General features: G+C 39.1%; 1 protein-coding gene across 2 annotated transcripts; it reads right to left on the bottom strand.

Moving 5' to 3' along the window:
* Positions 1-2,181: 2,181 nt before the first annotated feature.
* DAW1 (dynein assembly factor with WD repeats 1) lies at positions 2,182-20,197 on the bottom strand. Of its 2 annotated transcripts, XM_056499187.1 has the most exons (13): positions 19,557-20,197; positions 17,970-18,042; positions 16,575-16,719; positions 13,346-13,404; positions 12,554-12,676; positions 10,884-10,983; positions 9,000-9,107; positions 8,205-8,311; positions 7,153-7,255; positions 6,668-6,782; positions 5,485-5,561; positions 3,384-3,546; positions 2,182-2,813 (listed from the first exon to the last, which is right to left on the bottom strand). In XM_056499187.1, exons 1-13 carry the CDS (start codon positions 19,738-19,740, stop codon positions 2,779-2,781), a joined length of 1,392 nt encoding a protein of 463 aa, XP_056355162.1. In that variant the 5' UTR covers positions 19,741-20,197; the 3' UTR covers positions 2,182-2,778. The 2 variants fall into 2 exon arrangements, 1 of the variants encoding a protein (XP_056355162.1); XR_008841210.1 differs by lacking the exon at positions 2,182-2,813 and having other exon boundaries at positions 3,465-3,546; positions 4,592-5,561; positions 19,557-19,700.
* Between the last annotated feature and the right edge of the window lie 5,603 nt (positions 20,198-25,800).

The following is a 25,800-nucleotide window of genomic DNA, read 5'->3' as shown; positions in this document are numbered from 1 at the left end:
CCTTTGCCACATATGAGCAAACCTATAACACCACTATTTCAGTTTCCCCAACCCACTCTGAACCCAGCCCCCAGAAGGCAACTTGCAGCTGTGCAGCATTTAGCAGGATAGACAGTTATATTAGACAGCTGGGCTATCAAACTAATTAAAACAATTTGCAGTGAAGATAGGGCTGGCTGCATCTTCCTCCTAGCTTCAGCTGATAATTAGGTAGTAAAGTGCAGCAAACTGGAAAATAGGAGGAGGATATATTTCTACATCTTTTCACTAACTACCCAGAAAATGTGAGTGATCCCACTGAAGGAGACAAAAAAAGAAATTCACACAAAATGCCACCTTTAGAACATGAGTGGGTGTGAGTATTACTATCATCACCTATTCACGAAGAATTTGAATCTCACACGTCACAAATCCAAGTACACATTGTGTGCTTACATGGAAATCCCCATCCTTGTGAAATGCATGTTCTGTCCTCAAGCAGTTACATGACACAAACTTCTTTCCCAGAAAAACAGAACAGAGGCTTATCCTGAAAGGATTTCAAAGGTCCAAAGGACAGAAAGAATACAGGAAATATGATTTCTACAGTGACAAGCCTTACTAAAGCACTTCAGGGCTCTCCTGAGGTAACCCTTTTCAATAAGGTCACAGGAAGCCAAGTTTGTCAGCATTTCAGGGTAATGCTGAAAGCCACATCTCACTCCAACCACACAGTGACTAAAGTAGCACTTGGATAGTATAAGGCTTGCAGATTTTAGAAGTGCCAGATAATAGAGCTAGAACATACATATTCACCATTTTGGCTGAGGGACTAAAGTGGAATCAGAGAAAGGGATAAAGCTGCTGCCAGACCTACAGAAGGGTCCAGGATGATATGTTTATGTGATACATTCCTAATGTATATCTCTATAATTTATTAAATCCACAAATGGGTAAATCAAGGTGCAGAGCACCTATTATCAAAGTATTCACAGAGAGTATCCAGAGTACTACAGAAACTCTTAGAAGGCAGCAAGCCAGCACCCTTTCCAGCAGTGCTGTGAGCCACACCAGATGTGAAAATATTTCACTTATGAGCAAGCCTGAAAAGCAGCTCTATACATTTAATCTAGAAAAAATCAGAATCCAGATAGCCTGCCAGTCCAGTGTTGAAACCTCAAAAACCTCAAAAAATAGGACAAAGAGCTTGAAGCCAAAAGATATTACAGACATCTGATTCACTAGTAAAATATAGGATAAAATCAAATGAAGAGGCAACAGGAAGAAAACCAAAAGAAAAGATTAAGGGGTTGGGGGGAGAATCTAGTTCCTAATTACAGTCCAAAGAATATTTTCTACTTTGCGATAGTTCACAGCAAGTCAAATTTCATTTTTTTAACTATGTAGCAATAGTTGTATACGTCTCATTATAGTAATTTTTCTCCACTTTTGTCAGCTGGAAATCTCCCAGGTCACAGGTGCCCATCGATCTTGGGACATTGAGCAATTCTAAACCAACACATAACAGCATTGCCCTTCCTGGCCCTTCAATTCCAACTTACTAAGATACATTTTTTATATTCAGAGGTTTTGCACAAAAAGTGCCACAGGCATTACAGAGATAATTGTGTCAGCCACTTAGCCAACTGGTGAAAGTTCATTTTAAATGATCTACAACTCTCTGCCCATTTTTCTCACAGCACAGCACTACTTGAAATAACCAGGAAATCTGCCAAGTGATGACAAACACGTTTGTTTCTTCATTTACACACAAGGGTACTGGCAAGCACTCAGAGTTAGTCACAACACATCAGCTTTAGTAACATCCTACTAAACTTAACATCATTTAGAATTCCACAACACAGAGATACAGAATATAAACAAAGTATCTCCAAGTTCATTCTCTGCTGCACACTTTATTTCTCCCTCTTTTTGCTTCTTTATCCTTCTTTCAAGTCTGCTGGAGGAGATGAGTCAGTTCTGCTCCTTCACTATGCCTGCAAAAAGCAACTGCACTTCCAGGTGCTCTCAGGAAGCAGAGCCAGCTCTGCACAGGTGAAACCTCTTGGCAATTTCTTGTACATAGCTGCTGGTTTTCTCCAGAAATATGAATGAAGCATTGTATTACAAAAAGCAAAACATTTTAATTTTAATTAAAATTTAATTTTAATTCAGTATTTTATTACACACACACACAAAAATGAATACAAAAGTATTCAAAGCAAGTGCTTACCAACACTTGTTCACAACTGAGATTGCTACAATGGTCTATTGCTTTTTTTTATTAAAAAAGGTACAAGTTAAAAATTACACATAAAGAAATTGAGCTATCCTATGCATTCATTCTCACTAATCATGATTTCTCTCTGGTGACTGAAATAACAGACCAGATTCTACTCAGTGCTACTCAATGAAGAGGCAACATGCACTAATTGAAATATAAGGAACTATTCCATTTAAATGTAGGAGGGAAAACAACCCTACTTCTCTTCTTTACTATGCAAGTGATCAGATACTAAGCAAGTTGTATAGAAAAACTGTGGAGTCTTCATCCTTGGAGATACTCAAACCTCCATCAGTCCTGGGCAGCCTGCTTGGATGACAGGGTGGTCCCTTCCAACTTCTGCAGTTCTGTGATGCCATTTCTAAGCCAAACCTATCCAATTTAGGTAACTCTTCTACTTCAACAGAAGGTGAATAAAGAAAGTAGAAGAAAACAGAACTGAAATGCTAAGTTTATTGACTCTGAAACTCACAAAGTAGGTTGGCATACATTAAACTGGATTCTTCCTTTTCTTGTCAGTGCCAGATTCTACAGGAGTTATCCTTGCTCCCTAGTAATAAACAGACATTGTGAAGGAATCATTTAGGTATATGGCACAGTCTATCCATTTTTGTTAATACCTGCATCAACAGTGTACCCAGGAGTGTCCCCATAAATATTTTTTTTTCTCCACAGCTAGCAACAGATATGGGGCAATATATTTAGTTGAGATCATCCTGCATCCCATGACTGAAATTAAGGAAATCTGATCAGAGTTCAGTACCAAATACACAAAAGGTGTGCTCCCATTTAGAAACCTTTGCCTTTGTTCATCCACACCTCCCTCATTGTAATGCTTTGATTGAAAATGGCTTAGTCACTGTTCTGGTTCTGGTATGTGCCCATTGGAAAGACAGGAGGGCATGCCCATGCATTTACACAAATTTGTTCATGGCCATATTCTCTCAAATCTCAGCTCTAAAGTGAAGTTCCAGATTTTTTTTAACTATATTGTAAGGCACTGCATTTGGCCCCAGGAAAGTTTTCAGATTATTTTTGTTTTGCTGTAGCAAGATTTCAGATGTCTCTCAAAAAAAAAAAAAAAAAAAAAAAGGAAAGAAAACCAGAATATATTAGTTACCTGTAATGATTGTATCACCTTTGTAGTTAAAAGCACAGGAGAAGATCTCATCAGCATGACCCTCTAATATCTGAAGGCAGTGTCCAGTAGCAGCATCCCAGAGCCGAGCTGTTTTATCAGAACTGGCTGTTAGTATGCAATTGCCTTTAGGGTTGAAACACACCTTTAAAAAATACAGAAATTAGTTTATGTTACTTAGCAAGTCAGTATGCCTAGAGAAAGAAGCATATCAAAGTGATTGAAAGATGAAAATAGAAAGCAGAAACTCTTGCATTCAGTTTTTTAGTTAAAATCAAGGGTAGTAATCCACTAGAGTCATGCTGGCAAACTTCTGTGGCTGAAAACTTTGTGTATTTACAAAGGCCTTATATACCATGACCTTACTACAGGATCATAATTCCCTAATATCAAGCACCAAAAATAGAATTGGTAGCAAAAGTAGCAGCTTTATTTAAATGTTATAATTACTCCAATGTAAAATTTATGCATATTTTATAGAGTTCTACATTAAATAACATACATCTCTGTAGTATCAGAATTTGCACTGGAAAAAATTGATTTTATAGTAAGTCTTCATATTTTTTAAACATTCACTGCTGTAACTGCATGAATTTCCAGATAATTAAGTACATTTTTCGAGCACTAACTGGAAAACTCCAGTTTATTATATAATTCAGAATTGCTTAATCACTGAGGGGAAAATGTCTGCTCCCCAGAAATCCAATTTCCAAGTAATAACCTTCCTAGGTGGTCACATCTCCATAGAATATCTGTAGAAATACATGGCTTTTTCCATGTGCTCCCAGAGGAGCAGATTCTCTCCTCCAGCACTGAAATGATACTGGTACTAAGGTCCTGATGGAAGCTGTCTCTGACTCACCCTCTTGGCAGCAAGGGTTCAGACTGTCTTCAGTGGGTCTACACAGAGTGTGAGATACTGCAGTGACTTCAATAGCTGAAGTCAATCCTTCTGAACTTACTATTCTCTCAGCAAAATTATTATATAGTCAAATCAATAGAATGAAAACATTTAAGTTTTGTCCATTAAGAACGATCCTAGATTGAAAACATTAATATTTCAATGTCAAAATACATCAAAAGAAGCAGCACAAACATACCACACTAGCTTGGAAGCTAGGGAGATTATCTATTTGAAAGAATAATGAAAAGCTGCAAGCAATAAATAACAAAGTTTAAAAAATACGTACCATGTTGGAAGCAACTAAATGCATTTGGAACAGAACCCTGGTGTTCAAAATTGAGCCAGACAAGCAAAGCACATGAGCACACTCCTCATGACCAAGTGATTCTTGAAACAGACTTTGTATTTCCAAATCCCTTATGCAGTTTTGAAAATAAGACTCTCCAGGTATTTTTCCACAGAAATATGTTTTTTCTGTTCTATTCCATAAATCAGGCATGCAGAGAAATGACAAAGAGTAAAGAGGAACATATCTGGTAGAAGCAAGGAATAGGAGTGATGGTAAAAGCCTTAGAGGCAACAGCCTTAAGATGTAAACAAGAGATTAAAAACTTGTCAGAGAGTGTGGGACTCCAATGGCAGAATAACATAGGCACAGTTTAGGACAGGTCAGACAGGATCTTTGTTAACAATGATCACACTGAAAGAACAGAGAGCATCTCACTCTCTGCTCCCCTGTTCTTTACCAAGTGGGTATGCAGACCCAACTGAGAAACTGCTTCAGGAAAAGAAAAGAGCTAAGGACAACCAGTCATTTCAATGGCAACAAAGCCAGATGTCCACCCCTTGGAGGGATGGACTTAAGGAGCTGCCACCATTCTAAGGAATCAAATCTAATGACATGACAATACAAGGTGACTCTTGGAACCCACAGGAGTAGCACACCCAGTATTGTCTTGGATCAGAAGCGGGGAATTGGTAAACAATCATTGTCTGATAGCCCTTAACCAAAAGGAATGTTCTTTTAGTAAACTTAACTTCTTAGCCAAACCTATCATTCTTAATATTAAAGAATGTGGTGGTATAATGATTAACAGTATTCCTGCATCATGGAATAACAGGTGGATTGGATGTCACACATAATCACATTTAAAAAGGTGCAAACCACACACAACTTACCTTTGAAATTTCATCCTCATGCCCTTCCAGCTTTGCAATGCACTGTTTTGTTCCTGCATTATAGACTCTTGCTGACCCTGTTGCAATAGGAGCCATATGTAATTGTTATGCTTAAGCACCCATTTCAGTAAGAACATTTCAATAAGGTCAGAAGGAACTCATCCTCAGGTTTAATTTTGGAAGAAATAGAAGGCAAGCTTCACAGAGTTTCCTCCAAGGGTAAAGTATGTTAAAAAGAATCTGCAATTTGGTTGGAAAAGACTGAATTCTATTCCTGACCAGAAATGGATTCTCCCAGAAAATTCCTAAAATACAAATACGAAGGTCCACATCAAACACAGCTTACTGAAGCTTGTTATTTCAGAATGCAGAATGCATGTACAATATATTTAGGAAGCTTTCTTTATATTTCAGACACTAATTTTATTTCATAATCTATTAATTATATTTAATAAGATCTTGATTAAATATCAGGAAATTTTTTACATTGTCTTTTGTCTTGATATAGCAAATACAGGAAAATAGATCCAAATAGTCCCCCCCCATCCAATCTGGTATCCTGTTTCCAAAATTGTGTATCTAAAACTAATACAGTGTTGTCATTATGAACTATAATATAAATAACCGAGCAGGTGAATACAGAAAACTATTTATTGTGATTCCTAGACAAATAATAAACATGCAAAACTTCTGCATACCAATAATAAAACAAAATTGCTTCTTTCACTACCTCTTTACTGTGTATTCTCTTGCAGTGCATTAGAAAAACCTGTGAGCAAATCCACCGGTAAAATTCCAGCTACATTTTTCATTTAAGCCTACATCTGAGCCACCAAATCAAACCCTTCCACAGCTATTTACCTACATATTTAAAATGTATTTCCAGCTACAAGTGAAATATTTCCTTCCAAGTTTGAAGTTAAAGGGGAAAGACCTGCTGAGTTGAAGTATGAGTATGAAGTATGAGTTGAAGTATTAAAGTATGAAAATAAGAACTTTGTCACTGGAGAAAACATTTAAAGTTTAATGCCCAATTTCTGCAATGCAACAAACATTGCTTGACCTATAGTTTAGAACCAAGTCCTTTTCATGAAGCCCCACTGAGAGCAGAGCCAAAGGGAAAGGACAAAGGAGTGTGCTGCTGCAGTTGCAGCTCCCCCGGCAGTGGCAGCCCCTCACTCACCATCAGCAGAGGCTGTTGCAATGCGCTGCCCGGCGTAGTCAAAGCACACGTCCAGCACCTCCTTGCTGTGCCCTGCCAGCGTGGCTATGTGTGCTCCTGTCTCAGCATCCCACAGCTGCACACACAAACAGCACTGCATTGCTGCTCCGCACTAATTCACTTTATAGACAGCTAGGTGATTAAGAAAGCAGCTAGTAGGGGCCCTTCCTGATGTTTGACATATAATAACATGAAAGCTGAATACAAATCAATAATGAGTCACTCTTTAGTTTGTTTAATGAAGTCCTATACATTTTTTAGTTCAGTGTATTGATTAAACAAGACTTAACTAGACTTCACCGAAATGAGTAAGATTATAGATTTTACATTTCTTTTTAAATTCTCTAATTCATTTTGTGTACTACTTTAAAATAATGTTCCTCAGTTTAAAAAGATACATTTTATATGTCAAGTAGCTGTATTCACCACCTACTCAATCAGCTTACCATGCATGTTTTGTCCATTGATCCAGTGACAATGAGAGAACAGTCCCAGTTGAACTGGGCACTGCTAATCTCTCCTCTGTGGCCTATTAAAGTATGTAACAACCTACCAAAAAAAATTAAAGACAATCATTTACATTTATAGTGTGTATTTTTATATACAGATATAAATTATAAGTTTAGAAAACTGAATAGTTAAGGTGTCAAGTCTTCACCATTAAAGCAATTAAATGGAGTGGTGCAGCTCATTTAGGATTCTAGTACCACATCCATTCAATTTCTATCTTTGGCAAAAAGAGGCAGTAAGGAATGAAATGGAAAATTCCTCCCTTCTCTTTCAAAAATATTTTAGTGAATGTATTTCCAGTGAAATGCAATGATTTCCAGTACCAGCAATAGATTCCTTGTATTCATCTACATGCTAAGCATATAGGGCATGTTTTTCCACATTACTCTCCCATTATCCTACTTCAATGAACTGTAAACAGTACATCTTTAAAACTCCTTATAATCTAAACCTTTTATAAAATCCACTGAAGATCAAATGGAAGTTAATCAGGTACTTAATGCGAGCATGTTCCCACATAAGAGGCAAATGTCAGCCCAACTGAAATATGATTTCTAATCCTCATTAATCCTGAACGTCTTGTTGCACAAGACTGGCAATACAAGTTCCATTAAATCCTTTAGCTTTATCCGAGTAGAGAGGTTACAATTAGCCAATACTGCTTCCTAATAATTAATGGCCTATAAGGCAACAAAGCCTAAAAAAGATTAATTGAGATATATATGTATTAAAGGATTAGCAAATTGGGCTATCATCACAATGCTAATATCACTGCATCATTAATAGAAGCAGACTGTAAATAAAAGATAAACTAGACTAGAAAAACAACTAAATGAGTTTAAGTGACTGAAATGTTTTTATTCATTGCACAAGATGTATAAGGATAGCTAAATTAATATATCTGCTAAATGAACAGCAAAGAAAATTTCCTGAGCATTTGAATTTTCTATTTGTTTATAATAACAGAAATTTATTAGTGCTTTAGTACCTGCCAGTGCCAACATCCCATACTGCTACTGTATGGTCAAAGGAACCAGTGATGATCCTGTCTCCAGTGGTATTGAAAGACAGAGCAATAATTTCTGCTGAGTGTCCCTGAGAGAATTTTTTAAGAAGAGTATGAGAATACAAATTATTACTTTCCACTACGTATGTAGTCTTTTTTCAGGAGCATAATCCTTCCATAACTCATCACTATTTTACTTACTGTCTGTCCAGTATATCACAATTTTGACAGAATGATCTACCTGACTGTGGAATAGTCAATATCCCAACAACTGCAAAAACTCAGGCACACCACTTAAGCAGGAAGCTTCACTATATATGACTTAGAATTTATGTGGGAGAAATGCACTGAAGCAGCAGAGGCCAGTCTGACCCTGGGGAACGCCAGCAAGTCATGTAGAGCAAGGAGAGATGGCAATCTAGAGGTAACTGCATGGCTGTCCTCTGCTCATGGTTACCTCCTCCAGACAGAGGAGGTCACAACTCACACTAGAGCATTACTTTTAACAAGTGATGGAAGAGATTCTAATCTATGGCAGTAATGTCACTGCAATGAGAAAAGCTGTCTTTTGATAAATCGGACTCACAAAATACCACAACTTTCTCATTCCCTTTAAGTTTTCTTATTCTGTTTTGTAACTGCAGTCACTATGGGGTCACCTGGTAAAAGAAACTGAAAGGCTTGAAACAGTTGTAATGGTTACACTGTTATTTATCTCAGCTGGTAAACTGAAACAGCAAGGAACACCTCTGAAAAACATAGGGAATGTAAACATACATTTAAAGTAGCTACTTCTTCTCCTTTCTCTAAATCCCATAATTTGGCAGTGGTATCCATGCTTCCAGTTGCCAAGAGTGTGCTCTGAGGATTAAATGATAAACATACCTGTAGCAAGAAACATTAGATAGTTTAAAGGAATCCATTTATTTATATTTACTAAAAAAAAAAAAAAACAAAAGTAAAACAAGGATTAGGATTAATATTTTTAAGAAAGACAAAGGTCTGATAATATTTTATGGCATACAGAAAACTTGCAGAATTCTTCTAACAGCTCACTCGAACAGCAAGAAATCCTTACCACATAACTCTGGATAAGTACTCAAACCTAGTGGGCTCCTTGCAAGCACATGCTTTGTTTTCTTTATTTCAAAATTCTCTTTGAAATCCTCCAATTACTGTCCAGTCTGACAGTTCTCCCTAGCACTATCATTTGGTAGGTTTTCTCTGTTACTTGATGAGACTGGGGCAAAGATCATCCAAACACTTCTGTGAGCCCACAAACACAGTCTGTGCACTCTTACCCTATCAGGTGTCATTATCTATGTCATTTGCCAAGGGCATTGCCACAACATCATATTTAAAGAAAAGCAAGAACAAAACCTCAACTACTTTAATTCATTTCTCACATTAAAAAAAAATCATGTAGTCATCCTCCCATTCTCTGTAATTATTCAGTGTGATTGCTCTGCAAATAAAGAATATCAGGTGCCATTAAAACAGGGAAAGAGTAGCTCAGGTTTTTCATCCTGAGTAACTATGGGCATGCTTATGCCAGCAATGTATCAGATGAAATAATGGCCTTTCAGAAACTGGTCTGATTCAGAGAAACACATCATTTCCTGCTGGCAATTATCTTCTAATTACTTGTCAGCACAACACATAACACTCTGGGTCTAATCTAAACCCTAAGAAGCCCGAAAAAAATGGAGAGGCCTTTAAGCATTTACCTGATTGATTTGTGGAAGTAAAATCACTGCAGCCTTTCTCAATAAGCAAACATGTTCTCCAATGTAAGGGGTAACTCAGAGTATCCAGAGAACCAAAAACACACTGAAATGACCCCCAAATTTCAATATGGTAAACCACCATCTTCTTGCTCTAGTTAAGGCCTCTCCACCTACAATTACTTTTTTTTTCAGAAACAGTTTTTAGCAATATTTCTTTGAATAGTGATTGTATAATTATTTTTAAAAATCCCAAAAAACCCATTCATCACTGAAATTCAGAGTTTTAATGTCTTTGGCCGGATCTTTTAAACTGAAATTTGTGCATCAAGGTACTTCCTGTTGTTGATAGGGGTCCTAGTGCATGGGGGAGGAAACCAAGCATTTTTAAGCTTAAACTGCTTTAAATTCACAGATCTTTGACATTTCAGCATCCCACATATTACCAGTTAACACACTTTATATTTCAGAAATTTGTTCCTCTACAGCTCCAATCTGTACATGAAGTACAGATCTCTGTGTGAAAGACAACACAAGAAATTATGCTCTTCTGTATTTAGTTCTGCAAATATGAGAAGCAATGCAAGATGACTAGAAAAACATGTGATATGTAATCAAACAAAAAGTATCTAAAATAAACTGAAAATTCCAATTACTATGGTAGTTCTCAATGTTTTAACATTTAGCAAGCAAGGGAAATAGGAACAAAGTAAAAATAAAAATATAATTTCAAACTCTGTATGAGGTTTTATTCTCTCTCAAGAACTGTCACACTATATTCCCTTGCAGTGCAGAAATGTTAACAAGACCTGGATGTATGAATAGATGTGCCACAATAACTGTGCCTTCCAGTGGGAGCTCACAGGGAGTTGGAACTCAGTCATCAACACTGGTGTGAGGAAATACAAATGAATAAGGAACATCCATCACTACTCACTATTTCTGCACTATGTCCTCTGAAGGTATGATAACATTGTCCTGTTTCTGTACTCCACAGTTTGCAGGTTTTATCAAAAGATCCAGTGGCAATTTTGTCACTAAATAGAAAAAAAATCCCATCATTTTTATGTAGAAAAAACCTCTGACTCCAGAGAAACAACACCCAGCCTTGGAAGCTCCCATGTTCTTTGGTGTTCACTGCTGCTCTATGAGATCCTGCAGCAGGATTTCACTAACACAAGTTACAGCAAAGCAAAAAAAATAGCACAGTGAGTTTCTAAGAGAGCTACTGTGCCTATCTCTTAGCACAGGAGTGTTCATAACTCATGACTGACCCACTTTAGGGATGATGTGCTGAACTTAGAGATTTATTAAGAAGTTATATCATTTCCTCAGATAACACCTGTTGATCAACAATCATAAATGCAGTTCACCTAAATTTCAGAAGTTGAACTCTGCTCCCACTGAAATCAGTGGAAGTGTTGTGACCATCTGCAGTTAGAGCAACACTAAAGTGAAGTCTCCAGAAAATGTACCAAGGGCCACTGTACCAAAACCTAAAGAATACCAGAATAAAAAGATTTTTTATCAAATTTTTAATATGAAAGTAATTCAAAGTTCTCATCAGGTTTTGTCATGCTGTATGTTGCTTCTCCACTTTTATATTATAGTCTAGTTATTGACGTTTGCACAGATTTTTGTCATTAGTTTCACCAAGCTACATCAATGAACTTCATTAAATGCTTTTCTAAAGTAAAGAATAATATCAGAATATAAGACATTGACACAGCAGGGCCCAAGTCTTCATGTAGAAGACAGAGATGAAGTATGTAAGAACAAATAGTATAAGAACAAATCTTTTAACATTTATTTATTGATGTTAATTGTGTATTGTTCAATTGATAAATAGGACATCCGACAGTAAAGTGAATCAACAGAAAAATACGAATTAATTTATCTTACTTTACAGAAAAAATGGTTTTTTCACACATGACAGCTTCCTCAAGAAGCAAATGACAATGAAATTTCAGAAGCTAACATGTAATTCCCTTCAACTAACAGCTGGCAATTCCAACCTAGGTCAAACAATTACTAGAGAAAACAAAAGGTGCAAAAATTAGTATCTGATGTTCACACAGCAGCACCTTGTGGATTTTACAAAAATTACTCAAAAGCTGTGACATTTCTATATCATATCCTAAATAAAATTAAATTTGTAATGGCAAATGGAGAAATTCACTTCTTTCTCCTTAACTGATGCAACCTAGATTGTCATAAGTACTTATATCTCACATAACATACAACTACATGGAAGTAGAAGAGAATGATTAACATTCAGAACACAATCTGGTCACGCAGATATTACTGAAATAAACTGTGTTTCAATATAGTGATCTGACTCACTTATATTTTTTTAAGATTGAATACCTAATTAAATTTGTGGTTAGAACTTCTAAATTTAATTTTTAAAAATGACAGCAGAAAACATGTTTGGATGGATCTCTTGTACAAATAATTACAGTGTCATCCCACAGTGATTAGTTATAGCTGAACTCTACAAATTCAGAAGTTGAACTCTTTCAATTTGAAATAGTCTATTTTTTGTTAGAGTATTTGCAAAATAGAACCATTAGCAACTATGAAGAATCTCAGAGGAAATGTATTTACCCATAGGGGTTATTGAAAGCTATTGCATAGACAACGTTTCTGTGTCCCTCCAGAGAACGCAGCTCTTCTCCCGATGCTGTATCCCACAGTTTGCAGGTTCTATCATAGCTTCCAGTGATAAAGCTAAAGCAAAGAGAAATGCATTTCTGAATAAGCAAATATCCTGGTGGTCCCAATGCACAGCCAAATTATTTATTTCCACAGATTTTACTTAGCTACATTATTTTAGTTAGATTTTAGTTAAATCTCCTCTTTCTTTCAAAAATACAGATTTACGACCATAGAGGTACAGTTTCTTCTTTCTTTTTAACATCTTATTCATAAAAACATATTTTTTTCTAATCTTTATAGCATTTCAATTAGAAAGCAAGCTGTTGCTTTCAAGACATGAAGGAAAAAATTTAAGGCATATATCCACAGTGAAATCAATTAACATGAAAGCAACACTTTCACTTCAGTGTAACTCCCAAATGAGTTTATGTCAAAGACTCATTTAGCTTTTAGCAATATTTAGTTTATTGCCATAATATGTAATATGGTAATTGTCAACAGACTATGGCTATGGAAGAAAAAACATTACATAAATTGAAACTGACCTGCTATTTTGTATCTCCCATTGGTTTTCCCAGAGGCCTGAAATATAATCCTCAATTATGCCTGAAGCTGCTTATAAGCAGCAGAGCTGAATTCCTTTTGCAGCAAGATAAGAGCACTGAAGTTTCCTTACAATTTAACTTACAAGTAAAAAACTTCAATTAATGATTACGTACTTTGACTTCGAAAGCAACTTACCGGGAACCAGATTTGTTAAATGCCACATTAGTCAGAGGCAATATGTGTGTTCTAAGGACCTGAAATAGAAGTGGGGGCAGTGAAAGGAAAAACATTTGTTACTAACAAAATAAACAAAATGGCCCAAAATATTCAACAGATTAATTTTTTCTCCTCCTCCTGTTAGAGAAGAAGAAATCCCACATTAATCATGAAGTGATCACTGAAGATATTCTATCGTATTGATTTTAACTTTATAATTCACTTGAATGAACTGTTTTTTCCCCCATTTTTGCATTTTCTTCACCTCCTCTGCAACCAGCAAAGCAACCCTAGACCAGAGCTGAATGGGCAAACAAAAGAGGAGACCATGATTGTGAGACCACTGATGAAAGAAATCCCAACTAATATTAAGCCTCATCTAGTGAACCAAGAAATCCAGTTAAATTTGAGACTTCTAGGGTATGGTATGCTTCCAGCTGGCATGTGACTTTGTTATACAAAACAGGAAGAAAAGATATAAGCTACAGTTCTGTCCTATGAGGTCATGACAAGGTGTTGACAAAGATACTCAGCAAGACAAAATTCCAAGACAGAATTTTATTTTTCGCATGTGTTTTTTAGATTATGGAGGGCACTGTTTTCTAACATTGTTTCTAAGGTGCTCTAATAAGACAGTATAGGATCACTCATGTGAATGAGCCATAGCCATAATAACACATACTAAGGATTATTAAACAGAGGTGAAAATAGTTTCAGATACTGCAAGGGAAGATACCATGATATGATACTTTAAAAAGAACCAAAAAAATATAATCTGGTTGGTGTTTGAATAAATTGGCTGCTGTAAAACACGGTTTGCACTTGAACAATTTTCACCTATTACAAGCTGCCCTCTCCTCAAGTCTAAAGCATAATAAAATCATAAACTGGGAAATCAGAGCAATTGCTGAAAGTGAAGTAAAGGGATGTTAAAAATACCCCAGTGGTTCACTAGGTCTTTTCTGTAGTGTGAGAATGAAGAAGAAACTGTTTATGAACAGAGAGATTCAATCACTGACATTACCAGAGTTTCAACTTCTTTTTCTTATCTCAAGTTTTCCAAGCTGCCTGTCTCCAAAAGGAAAATGAGAAAGGCTCATAGATCTACTCTGAAGAGAAGGGACTCATCAAAATGGAAATAACAATTGATAAGTGAAGGACTGAGAGGGAGAGAGAAACCGAAAATGCATTTTATGTTACAGAAACAGCAATTTTTGCTCTCTATAGAAAGCAACAAAGTTGTACTTTCAGCTACAGAAGTAGGAATGAGCAATCAAGATGGGGAAATGACAAAAATACGATGTTTTTTTAAAAGAGCCACAATATCCATCTGCATATAAGAATAAACAATTATGAAAATTTATGGAAATTTCACCCATAGCGTTTTCAGGACTACATGCAGGCAGCTCTGAACAACAGAAGTATTTTGAAATTATGGAAAAGGGAGGAAAACAAGATGGGGTTTTACATAATTTTGGATTATGAGACTAATTCTGTTCTTCCAATGCCCAGTGCTGCAATTGCTTCATCCACAGAACTCTGAGGCAGCATGAATTGCCTGTGCAAATGATACAATAATCAAACCCTAAGGCAATACTAGAAAAAATATACCTCAGTTCTGCAAAATCTGCTACAGCTCTACCTAAGATAAAAATCTGCAAATCACTACAGCATCTCATGCCATGGAATAGTTTAAAACCCGAGAAATTGCTATAAAAGCTCATTTCTCTGCAGGGTGCCTAACACACCACCATCACCACAATTACTGGAAATAACAAAAAGATGAGTTTATACACTTGTTTCAGATTATACAACAGTGCAACAGGAATAAAAACCATTCATTCCCAAACAATGCACACATGGAACATTTTTTTAAGGGAAAAAAAAAAAATCTCACTCCCACCCATCTCTTATATTTTATTAGTATCTCAGAAGGACCTGGTACTTGTGTTTCATTTAGAAGCCTTAAATGAAACTGAGATAGCAAAAAAGTTCTTTTCACACACTTCTAACCACTCTTGAGTGAAGGAAATTAGCCAGCACTGATTGGATTTGCCTGCTTCTATTATTTCCAAATCCAGGAGCTCAGGCACAGCACTAGACCCAACAATGAACAAATACATTATTTACACTCAAGTTTGAACAAGCATTTGAAGATTTGTCAGTCTTTGTGATGAACAAACAGCTTTAAAGCTTTTGAAAAGCAAGGCATTATCTCAGTTGAGAGCATAACTTGGAAGAAAAACTTTTTCAATTTAAGTTGCCTTGCTACCCAACTCTGTTTTCAAGGTTAAATACATATATGTTGGCAGAATTCACCCAGATGAGTACTGTTGGTCAAAAGAACCAAACAGATACCTAGAAACATATAAGGGTTTTTTTAGCTGAACAAACCAACACCAAACTTCTTTTTCTCTTTTAATTTAAAGTAATAATAAACACCATGGCACGACCAACATTGCTTAACAGCTACACATTGCCATCTGCTGACACAATAAAGGTACAACTTTTAACTATGTCAGATTGTAGCATGCAATCTCTGGAAGAAAGTTTCATTTTCACTATTAAATACAATTAAATATATTCTCCTCTGACAGACTTAGTCCTGGATTTGGAGCTCTGAACTGTCTCTGTAATCACTGTTTTTAAAAATCCTATTTGCTTTAAATAGTATTTCAAGTGCAGTCTGTAAGCCGAAGATTAATTTATCAATATTCAAAGATAATAGTAATGACAGAAAGTAATGAAAGCCAGGATTAGTAATGAGAACTGCATGTAGCCTAAAACCCCATAGAATAATAGCATAAATCCCACAATTTTCACAAAATGAAGAACAAGCAGACACATGTATGAAAATATTTTGGTCCTTTCCCAATAGCTAATTTACCTGGAGTCTATGTAGGGATTTTGTTCAAATGTAACTATGACTGCTGCTGGCCCACAAACGTACTGACTTCTCTCCATCCAAAACACACCCTAGTGCATAAGCCTGTGTAAACAATGTCTAGGAACAGTTGTACCTCTCAGCCTTTTTGGGGGAATTCCTGGCAGAAATTCCAGGCCAGACTCAGTTGCTCTAAAAGTGCAGAGAGGATTGAAATGCGCCGAGAAATCAGTCACAGAGCACAATACACAGCAGTAAAAACATACTCACAGTACAACTTAAATCCCCCCAAATGCCCAAAATTATTTTAACAATGCCTCTGACCTTAAAAAGAGAGAATTTGTGATTCTGTTTTTCCCCTAGCTTCTCCTGCAATCTTTGTATTAGATGTATGACATGTTCCAAGCAGGAAGCTGTGATGAGAGGCTCTCCTTTTTGGATTTCTTCTACTAAGGCTGTAACATCTGTGCTAATTATGAGAAAAGAATGAAAACAAACTCAAGAAATACCCCAAATACAAACCCACCACATTCCATCCTCTGGCAATAATTATGAATTTAAACCCAAGAATATTATTTACTTGCAGAGAAACTGAAGTAAGCAATTAAATGTTATACATTTATCTCATTCTGTAAAGGCCTAAAGAAATAAGGATAAAACTTTCTTGGTTTTTGTACTTCCTTCCCTCTCTTACTGAAGTTGCATAGTAAAATTAAACTTTTAAAAAATTGTAGCTTGGCAAGAAATTTATCTTTTCAAACAATTTCCCTGGAGAATCAGGCATGGGAGATGTGTGCCCCAAACTGCCAGTTTAAATATCTGAATTAAACTGGAATTTTATCAATTCCAAACTAATTGCCCATTAAGCAGTAACAAGATAAATTATATACACAAAGTCTTAAATTTATCTCTGTCTGTAGCTTCAGAAATCTATGGCTGTTTGTACAGCTCTTAGTTGAGACAGTAACTACCACGTAGTCCAGTGTAGTGATGTCCCTGGAGCCCCTGCAAGGGGGTCACTGCTGGTCTGTGGAACTGGATCATCTTTCCATGTCATCAAAAAACTACTGATTTCTGGCTTTCTGTGGAAACTAAGGGTTGACAATACCCAGCAGTCAAATCACAATCACAAGTCACTCTTAAATTAAATCAGTTTAGCTGAAAGGCCAAGCTTTTCTGATAGTATGGGAATTATTCAAGTCTAAAGGGGATTTTCTGCATCAGTCTTCTAAATGGGAGTCACTACATCCCATAAACTACTATCCTCTCAGTGTTTACACTCCTGTTCAGCAACACCAGACAATTTCTTTCACAAAGAGACTTGACAGGTTTTACCCACAGCACTATACTGGACAGTCCCCAGGTAGACAAAACTCAGTAATTTTTAAATTGAGATTTTTCATCCTGCATAGCCAGCTTACACTGTCTATTGACTTGGGCTTACATGTAAAGCCTTTTCCATATCAATGCTGATATTAAGACAATCATATTATTTCATGTCTTTCTGCCTAATAAACTCCATGGATTTGGGCAACTTTATTTAATGGTGGCACTCTGTTATTTTTCTGAAGCCCTTCCTACCAGAGCTGGCTGAATAGACCAAGTAGGTTCTAAATAATAACTGATCTCAATTATGTCTAATACAGTCAAATCGGGTTGTACATTAACGTGCTATAAAAAGGTAGAGAGTGCTGCTATCTGAAGTAATACCATACTTACTCAGGTCTAAGATCAAGCAGATCTATTGATCTGGTCTTTGACTCACCACCTTCTACGTATTCCAGAATAATTCCTTTAAAAACAAGTAATAAACAGGTCACTATTAGATTTCTGGAATTTTATAACATGCACTGTAGACAGCAACCCTTCCATTTTTATAGCTCCACTGGCTTCAGGAGACCCAATCCCAGTTCTTGGAGTTGGGAGGAGGTTAGCTGTCCTCACTGAGAGTAGGCAGGGTGATGAACAACTCTGATGTGCTTATACGAAAAAAGAGATATTAAACAATATTATTTCTGAGTTTTTTCTATTCTGGAAATGAACAAGCTCTTTTTCTCAAAACTTTTTGCATCATTCCATCAGCATTAATCTCAAAGAAGCTGTCCTGAAGATGTTTGCTGTAGTTTGTGTTCCCAGAAGCCTGGAAAATGTTTTACAAAATCCATTATATTTATTCTAGTGTTTGCAAAGGCTTGAGTGCAGTAATGTATCAAAAATCATAACACACTTTACATTTCCAGGTTTGCTTTGGCACCTCTGCAATTTCCACTGAGCTAGTGTATTAAAATATTTGACCACATGTTTTGAAACAGCTGATAAAGGGCTCAGGTGCTCCTTGATTTTTTTGTGGGAGAGGATAATTTAGATGAATGTCTGTGTCATTCAGCATTTTACGAAGTTCCTAGGAAAAGCACTTAATTTGAAAGAAAAATCCCTTTTTCCAATACACTTTCTGAGCTGGCCATCTCCAGCTTGTTTCACTTCTGACATGTCATTGAGTCACCTGAGTACAGGGCAAACCATGACAGTCTGCCAGCACTGCTTTTCAAAGCATGGCTCTGCACAGAAAATTTATAAATCGAGGACAAAAAAATGAGAATTTTAAAATAATAAAATAGGTATCAGGTTGGAGAAGACCTCTGAGATCATTAAGTCCAACCCATGAGTGAACACCACCTTGTCAACCAAACCCTGGCATGAGCGCCAGTCCTTAAACACCTCGGTGATGGTGACTCCACCACCTCCCTGGGCAGCCCTTCCCAAGGTCTGATCACCGTTCTTGTGAAGAATTTCTTCCTGATATCCAATATAACTAATATCCAATATAATCTAATATTCCTAATATCCAATCCAAACCTCCCCGGCCACAGCTGGACTGTGTCCTCTCACCCTCTCACTGCCTGTCTGGCAGGAGACACCGACCCCACCTGGCACCAGCCTTCTTTCAGGTAGCTCTTGAGAGTGGCAACTTTTTTTGCTAAACATTTCCAAACACAAATACTTTTCTTTTTCGGGTCACCTACAGTCACTGCTGACTTTTTTAAACTCCTTACTGTGATGCGAGTACTGCCTTGATTTCGCAGTAAGTCACTAATTGGAGCCTCTCAGCCGGGCACCGGGACGGGCACCGGCACCTCCGCCCCAGCCATGGTGCGCCACGGAGCCCCGGCCTGAGGGGACCCGCCATGCCGGGCGCTCCGCACGCCCCGCAGCCCCGCGCACGGCCCCGGCCCCGGCCCCAGCCCCGGCCCTGCCCCGGCACGGGCCCCGCAGCACCCGGAGCCCCGCGGCCGTCCCGCTCCGCACCCGGCGGGAAGTAGCGCAGCAGGAGCCGCCTCAGCGCCATCGCCGCCGCCCCGGCCCCGCGCGTCCGCCCGCAGCCATGGCAACGGCCCGGGCGCAGGCGCGGCGGCCGCGGGGCTGAGGGCGCCGGGCCCGCCATGGCTGCGGTGTCACTGCCCGCCATGGCTGCGGTGTCACTGCCCGCCATGGCTGCGGTGTCACCGGTCCCGCCGTGGCTGCGGTGTCACTGCCCGCCGTGGCTGCGGTGTCACTGCCCCGCCGTGGCTGCGGTGTCACCGGTCCCGCCGTGGCTGCGGTGTCACTGCCCGCCGTGGCTGCGGTGTCACTGCCCCGCCGTGGCTGCGGTGTCACTGCCCGCCATGGCTGCGGTGTCACCGGTCCCGCCGTGGCTGCGGTGTCACCGGTCCCGCCGTGGCTGCGGTGTCACTGCCCGCCATGGCTGCGGTGTCGCCGGTCCCGCCGTGGCTGCGGTGTCACTGCCCGCCGTGGCTGCGGTGTCGCCGGTCCCGCCGTGGCTGCGGTGTCGCCGGTCCCGCCGTGGCTGCGGTGTCACTGCCCGCCATGGCTGCGGTGTCACCGGTCCCGCCGTGGCTGCGGTGTCACTACCCCGCCGTGGCTGCGGTGTCACTGCCCGCCATGGCTGCGGTGTCACCGCCCCGCCGTGGCTGCAGTGTCACTGCCCGCCATGGCTGCGGTATCGCCGGTCCCGCCACGGCTGCGGTGTCGCCGGTCCCGCCGTGGCTGCGGTGTCACTGCCCGCCGTGGCTGCGGTGTCACCGGTCCCGCCGTGGCTGCGGTGTCACTGCCCGCCGTGGCTGCGGTGTCGCCGGTCCCGCCACGGCTGCGGTGTCGCCGCCCCGGTGCTGGCGCTGCCCCGGCCGTGCACAGCTGCCGGGGCTTCTGCGCTGCGCACCCTGAGCAGCACCCTGATACTCGAAATGTATCACATTCGGAGTGCCAAAGAACCGCTAGTAACGGCCTAGCAAATGTATGAAAGATTTTTGGGTAGTGTATAGTTACTTAGTAAGGAAAGAGGGCAAAGATTAATTAATTAAAAAAATAAAAACCTAATCAGTTTAAATTTTTAAAAGAGATACTCAGGATTGAAGCACAACTATGAAAATACAGTTTAGAATAACAGAATCATTGAGGGTGGAAAAGGCCTTTAAATAGAGACCAACCATTAACCCAGCAGCATCATGTTCACCACCAAACCGTGTCCCCAGGTGCCACATGCCTTTAGAACACTGCCAGGGATGGTGATTCCACCAATTCCTCCAGCAGTTCGTCATATCCAATCTAGAGCATCCCTGTCACAACTTGAGGCCTATTCCTCTCATCCTGTCACTTGTTATCCTGGAGAACAGACTGACCCCGCCTCCCTACAGGCTCCTTTCAGGGAGCTGGAGGTGATGATGTCCCCCCAGTCTCCTTGTCCCCAAATAAACACCCCCAGCTCCCTCAGCTGCTCCTCACAGGCTTGTGCTCCACACCCTGCATCAGTTTCACTGCCTTTGGATGTGCATGTCATCAAAAAGCAGAGAAAAAATGTAATTGAAAAGAGATAACCAACATGGAATCGTTAGAAAATAATGATTAATAGCACGAAAAATTTGAGTCAAGCTTTATGCTGAAGTGGCTGTAGAGCATCAATAGGGGGAAGCAGTAAACACATTGTCATTTGGCCAGTCTCATAGTCCACATTGTTGACAATGGATCAGTACGAGATCAGTCCCACTCAGTGTTTAACAATACATGCCTTCCAGAACCACCCATATGGCTCCCTACAGCTTCACTTTGAAGACAGTCCTTTGGTTTTTTGAAAGCCAGGAAATGAAATACAATGGCCAATCCCAGCCTTACTTCTGGACATGGCTGGGGGCAAAGTGATCTTTGAGCTTTTCATTCCCATTTGTTTGTTTTAAGTCTTTTGTCTTGCTTGCATAGGGAAAGTCTTGAGGCAGATAAGAAATATTTTTATTGTAAACAATCCAAACAGCTTTCCAACTGAATTGACTTACTTGGACCAACCCTATTCAAAACTAACTTTTTGAACAACCCCAAATCTTGGTCTCCAGTTTCTTAACAAGTTTTTGTATTTGTTTAGCATAATATTTATCCACCCAGATTATAAATTCAGAATATAAATATTTTTGTGTTTCTTGAGCTTAAATGACATGAACAAACAACCATGGCATGGACACTGTTTCTTACCTTAAAACTTGATTTGTTTATCATAAACACAGATTCATGCAGCCTTTCTAGTACCTTCAGTATTACTTAACATCAACTGGAAGTACTGCATTTAAATGTTTCAGCCATATTAAAACAAAACAGTCAAAACAGGGGAGGGCAGTGGAAAGACTGCAAAGCTCCATGACGTCAGTACCTGTTGATCAGTACGTTTTCCCCTCACTTTTGTAGTCAAAATCTTCACCTGAACAGGGACACCTTATGATTTGTCATTACCTGTTACCTGATGTGATAATGACACTGGGAAGATGATAAATCAGGCCTTAGCTGTCACCTCCTTCCTTGCTTCTGTAAGCACAGGATTAGGGAGCAGTCAATCCCTGTAAGCCCTGTGCCCACTCTCCAGGCTGACCCAGAGAGGCACCGTGTGATGGCTTGTGTGCTGCACTCCTGCACAGCCACTAGAGAAAGCTGCTGACCTGGGTGGGGACGAGGAGCTAGCGCTGCCCAGACAAAGCTTTTCCCACACTGCTACCCCAGACAGGCCTGGCTGCAAAATACATACACAGTGACAAGTGTGTCCTTCTGACAAAACAGAACCAGAGCTGTAGCACAGGTAGGATTACCTGAGGAGGCTTTAGGCAGAAAAGGGGAAAACTGTGGGGAGGGAGTGAATGGAAGGACTTGCTATTCCATTGTTACCCGGAAACTAGATAAGAGGGGTTTGATGATACAGCAGACTGAGCTCCTGTCCATACCATTAAACCTTGACTGTTAAGGAAAAATGTAACTTTTCTTCAAGTTTGTGGAAAGAAGCAGCTAGTGCATACTTTTAGAAGGAATATTTTGAGACTGCTGGGGCAAAATTGTTGCCCTGCTATTTTTTAAGTGTGTAAGAAGTGCACACAACCTCTGAGTCATGAAAGGCCAGCTTCAAAGAATGCAAACTATAGGGATTTCAAAAATATCTACACTGGAAAGAAAAATTAAATGCTGAGACATCCAGGATGAGATAATCGGCTTTTATGTACAGAGATCAAAAGTATTGATGATATCAGCATGGAAAGATAATTTATATATCAGTTGCTCCCTGTGCATTTTTGCTTATGCCAGCAGCTTCCAGGAGAGGCAGAAAGTTAAGATACTATAAAAATCATTGGTCTGTATTCAAGAGGCTTTGAAAGGCTTCAATGTAGATTTATCTAGAGTGCTGAAGGGAACTCTGTCAGACAATATGAAGCAAAGTCAGTGCAGTTACAAAGAAGGACTTCCTTTGGAGAGCCTTGGGTTCTTCCTGCCAGCACAGGTTCTGAAAAATCCTCTCTTGAGCCAATGTACCATTCTAAGGGTAATATGAAGGAAGTGTTTCTGACTCAAACATATTTGCATAGAAGAGTGGGTTTAAAGTTGCATCATGACCCACTTGTTCTGAAGTAGGTCAGCCTGTGGGAAACTGAACTGATGAACTCAATCAGAAAGGCCAGCCCAAGAGTAGTCTGAGGTGAGGGAAAGATGTAGAAAGCCACTTCCTATTTTTGTTATGCCAGTAGTGGATGAAATTAATTTTTACTAAGGGGAGTTTTTGTGTCCTGTCCTTTCTCATAATTGTTCAGGTCTCTAGAATGCAGAACAGTTCTCTGATAGTTCCTTGTTTCTACTTGGTGAACGAAAGGGATTTACATGACTTTTTTCCCAAGGTTGTTTTATTCTGGGATATTCTGCTTCCTCTTACCCAAACGGACTCAGTGCATTGCTAGAGCTCTTTCTTACTTCTGCTCTGTTATTTCCAATGCTAATCATAACACCATAGACATGAAAAATGTTAAAACTATTACTTACATGAGGGACATTATGTTCTGGGAGTTTGCCTTTGCTAGAGCTGTTCTAGGAGAAAGAAGTGACAGTGCATTGTAGAACAGCTTTCTCTTTCCCAAGGATTGCTTTTCCTCTTTGCATGGCAGTTTTCATTAATTCAAAAATCTAAAATTAAGAAGAAAATTACTAGTTGCAATTTGCCAAGAAAGTGTGTCACCCACAAATTTCTGTTCACACGAATAGTTGCATGTGATGTTCACCTACATCGAGAAAATAAGTGACAGAAAGAAACAGTAGTTCTCTTCCTTACTCTTCCATTTGCCATCTCTGACAAACTGCTTGCATATCCCATGCAGTCAGGGAATTCCATACATCCTTACTTGCTTCAATCAAATTTTCACTTAGCTGAAACAAATCTTTCCTAGCTGTCTACTTTTTATGACTTTCCTCTTAACCTTGCCAAGTTTCTGAGTTTACAACAACAAAAAAATCCTCAGTGCAAAAACCCCAATGAGATATATTTATCTTACCACGTCTGAGAACTCAGAAATGCCTTTAATCTTTGTTTCCATGGCCCAGACCATGGGGGCTGAAGACCTTTAGGTTGAGCTCTACATCATCCCATCGAGACGGCGAAGCTGATGGTGTCGGGTAATAATGCAAGTGTTCTGCGGTCAGTGAGTTTTCCAGAGGAAAAGAGAAGCTCTTCTACTTATACATCATGCACAATTGGGTCAAACCATGAGTCAGGGGGCAGCAAAAACTCCTGACAAATAACAAGATTTCTAGCAAGTCCACAGTAGAACTGGAAAATATAAGTAATGAAAGCCACTTTGTTTTAGAAAACACGACTTCGCTGAAGTAGAAGTGTGTTCGTCTCACCATTGTTTGTAATAATTTTTTTTAAAGCCAAAATAATTAATTTGTGATTTCATATGTGTTATCTATAATTCTGAAATGTATTAAGCACTTCACTTAAGCAGTTCTTTTTTATCTGCTTCAAGGCCAGGTTGAGTGGGGTTGGATGGATCTTTGAGCAACCTGGTCTAGTGGAAGGTGTCCCTGCCCATGTCAGGGGGGTTGAAACTGGATAATCTTTAAGGTCCCTTCCAAACCAAACCATTCTATAATTCTATATTCCTTCATTAGGTGTGGTACTATGCTGTCTTCTGTTCTTTACTATTGTTTTGGTGTTCTTCACTATTGTTTTGGTGTTCTTCATATGGATGTGCCAAACAAGATGCATGTATATCAACCATTAATTGTTATTAGCAGTAACACAGCACTACCCACTTTATGTTCATGAAACATCTTTGCCTACTCTTGTACCAATTTGGGGAATGCTATAGAGAGAGCAAGTCTTTGAGATTTGGAGGTATCTCAAATATCTGAGATTTGCATCATCTCTGAAAGACATTTTGACCATTTATTCCTAGTCATAACAACAGGAAACATTCAGATGCTCACAGGAACACACAATCATCTTTTTGAAACAGGTCTATTAAATATACATTAAAAAAAAGAAATCACTGTAGTAGGACTTATAGTCAAAACATAATTATTTTTCAGATACACATGACAAACTTTTATATGAGCATTTTGATTTGCATTCCCTATGTAACCATTCTTATTCATACATGAGACAGAATTCATACATGACTGAACAATTGAAGTCACTCTATACACTGACCACTTTACAGCTCTTATTTACCTACCATATTAAATTTGTCATTCTCAATTTCCCATTTGCCTACTTTGAATGTTTATAGACTTATCACTGGCTTTGTGCCTGACCAGTGATGCTGCAAGAATATTGAACTACTAGTTTAATCTTGACACTGTAATTGACAATTTCACTGCCAATTGGATCACTTACTTGAACCCATCTCCACTGGCACACTCTAAGCAGATGGCTTGATCAGTAAGTGCATAGCTGTCTGCTCCCTCACAGGTCTGAGGCTGTAGCTCCCAACAGATTTGTAATGTTTCTCTGCCTTTGGCACCTAATCATGCTGTCTGCTGGCACCTCCATATTTCTGTAAATCAGTCCTTGGCACAGAGTTTATCCCCTTGCAAGTCAAGCTCCTTTAAAAGCAATGTATATTTTGATTAAATTTTATTACCCAAAGATATAGAAAGAGACAAGTATCTGTACTAGACCATCCTGCACATAACATCTCTGCCTACACATAAGTGTTTTGCCTTGGCTTGTGGGCATGTGGCCAGGAGAGATAACAGT

The sequence above is a fragment of the Oenanthe melanoleuca genome, chromosome 9 (assembly GCF_029582105.1).
Source record: "Oenanthe melanoleuca isolate GR-GAL-2019-014 chromosome 9, OMel1.0, whole genome shotgun sequence".
In the NCBI taxonomy this organism is placed as follows: domain Eukaryota; kingdom Metazoa; phylum Chordata; class Aves; order Passeriformes; family Muscicapidae; genus Oenanthe; species Oenanthe melanoleuca.
This window is presented reverse-complemented; position numbering and strand designations above follow the sequence as displayed.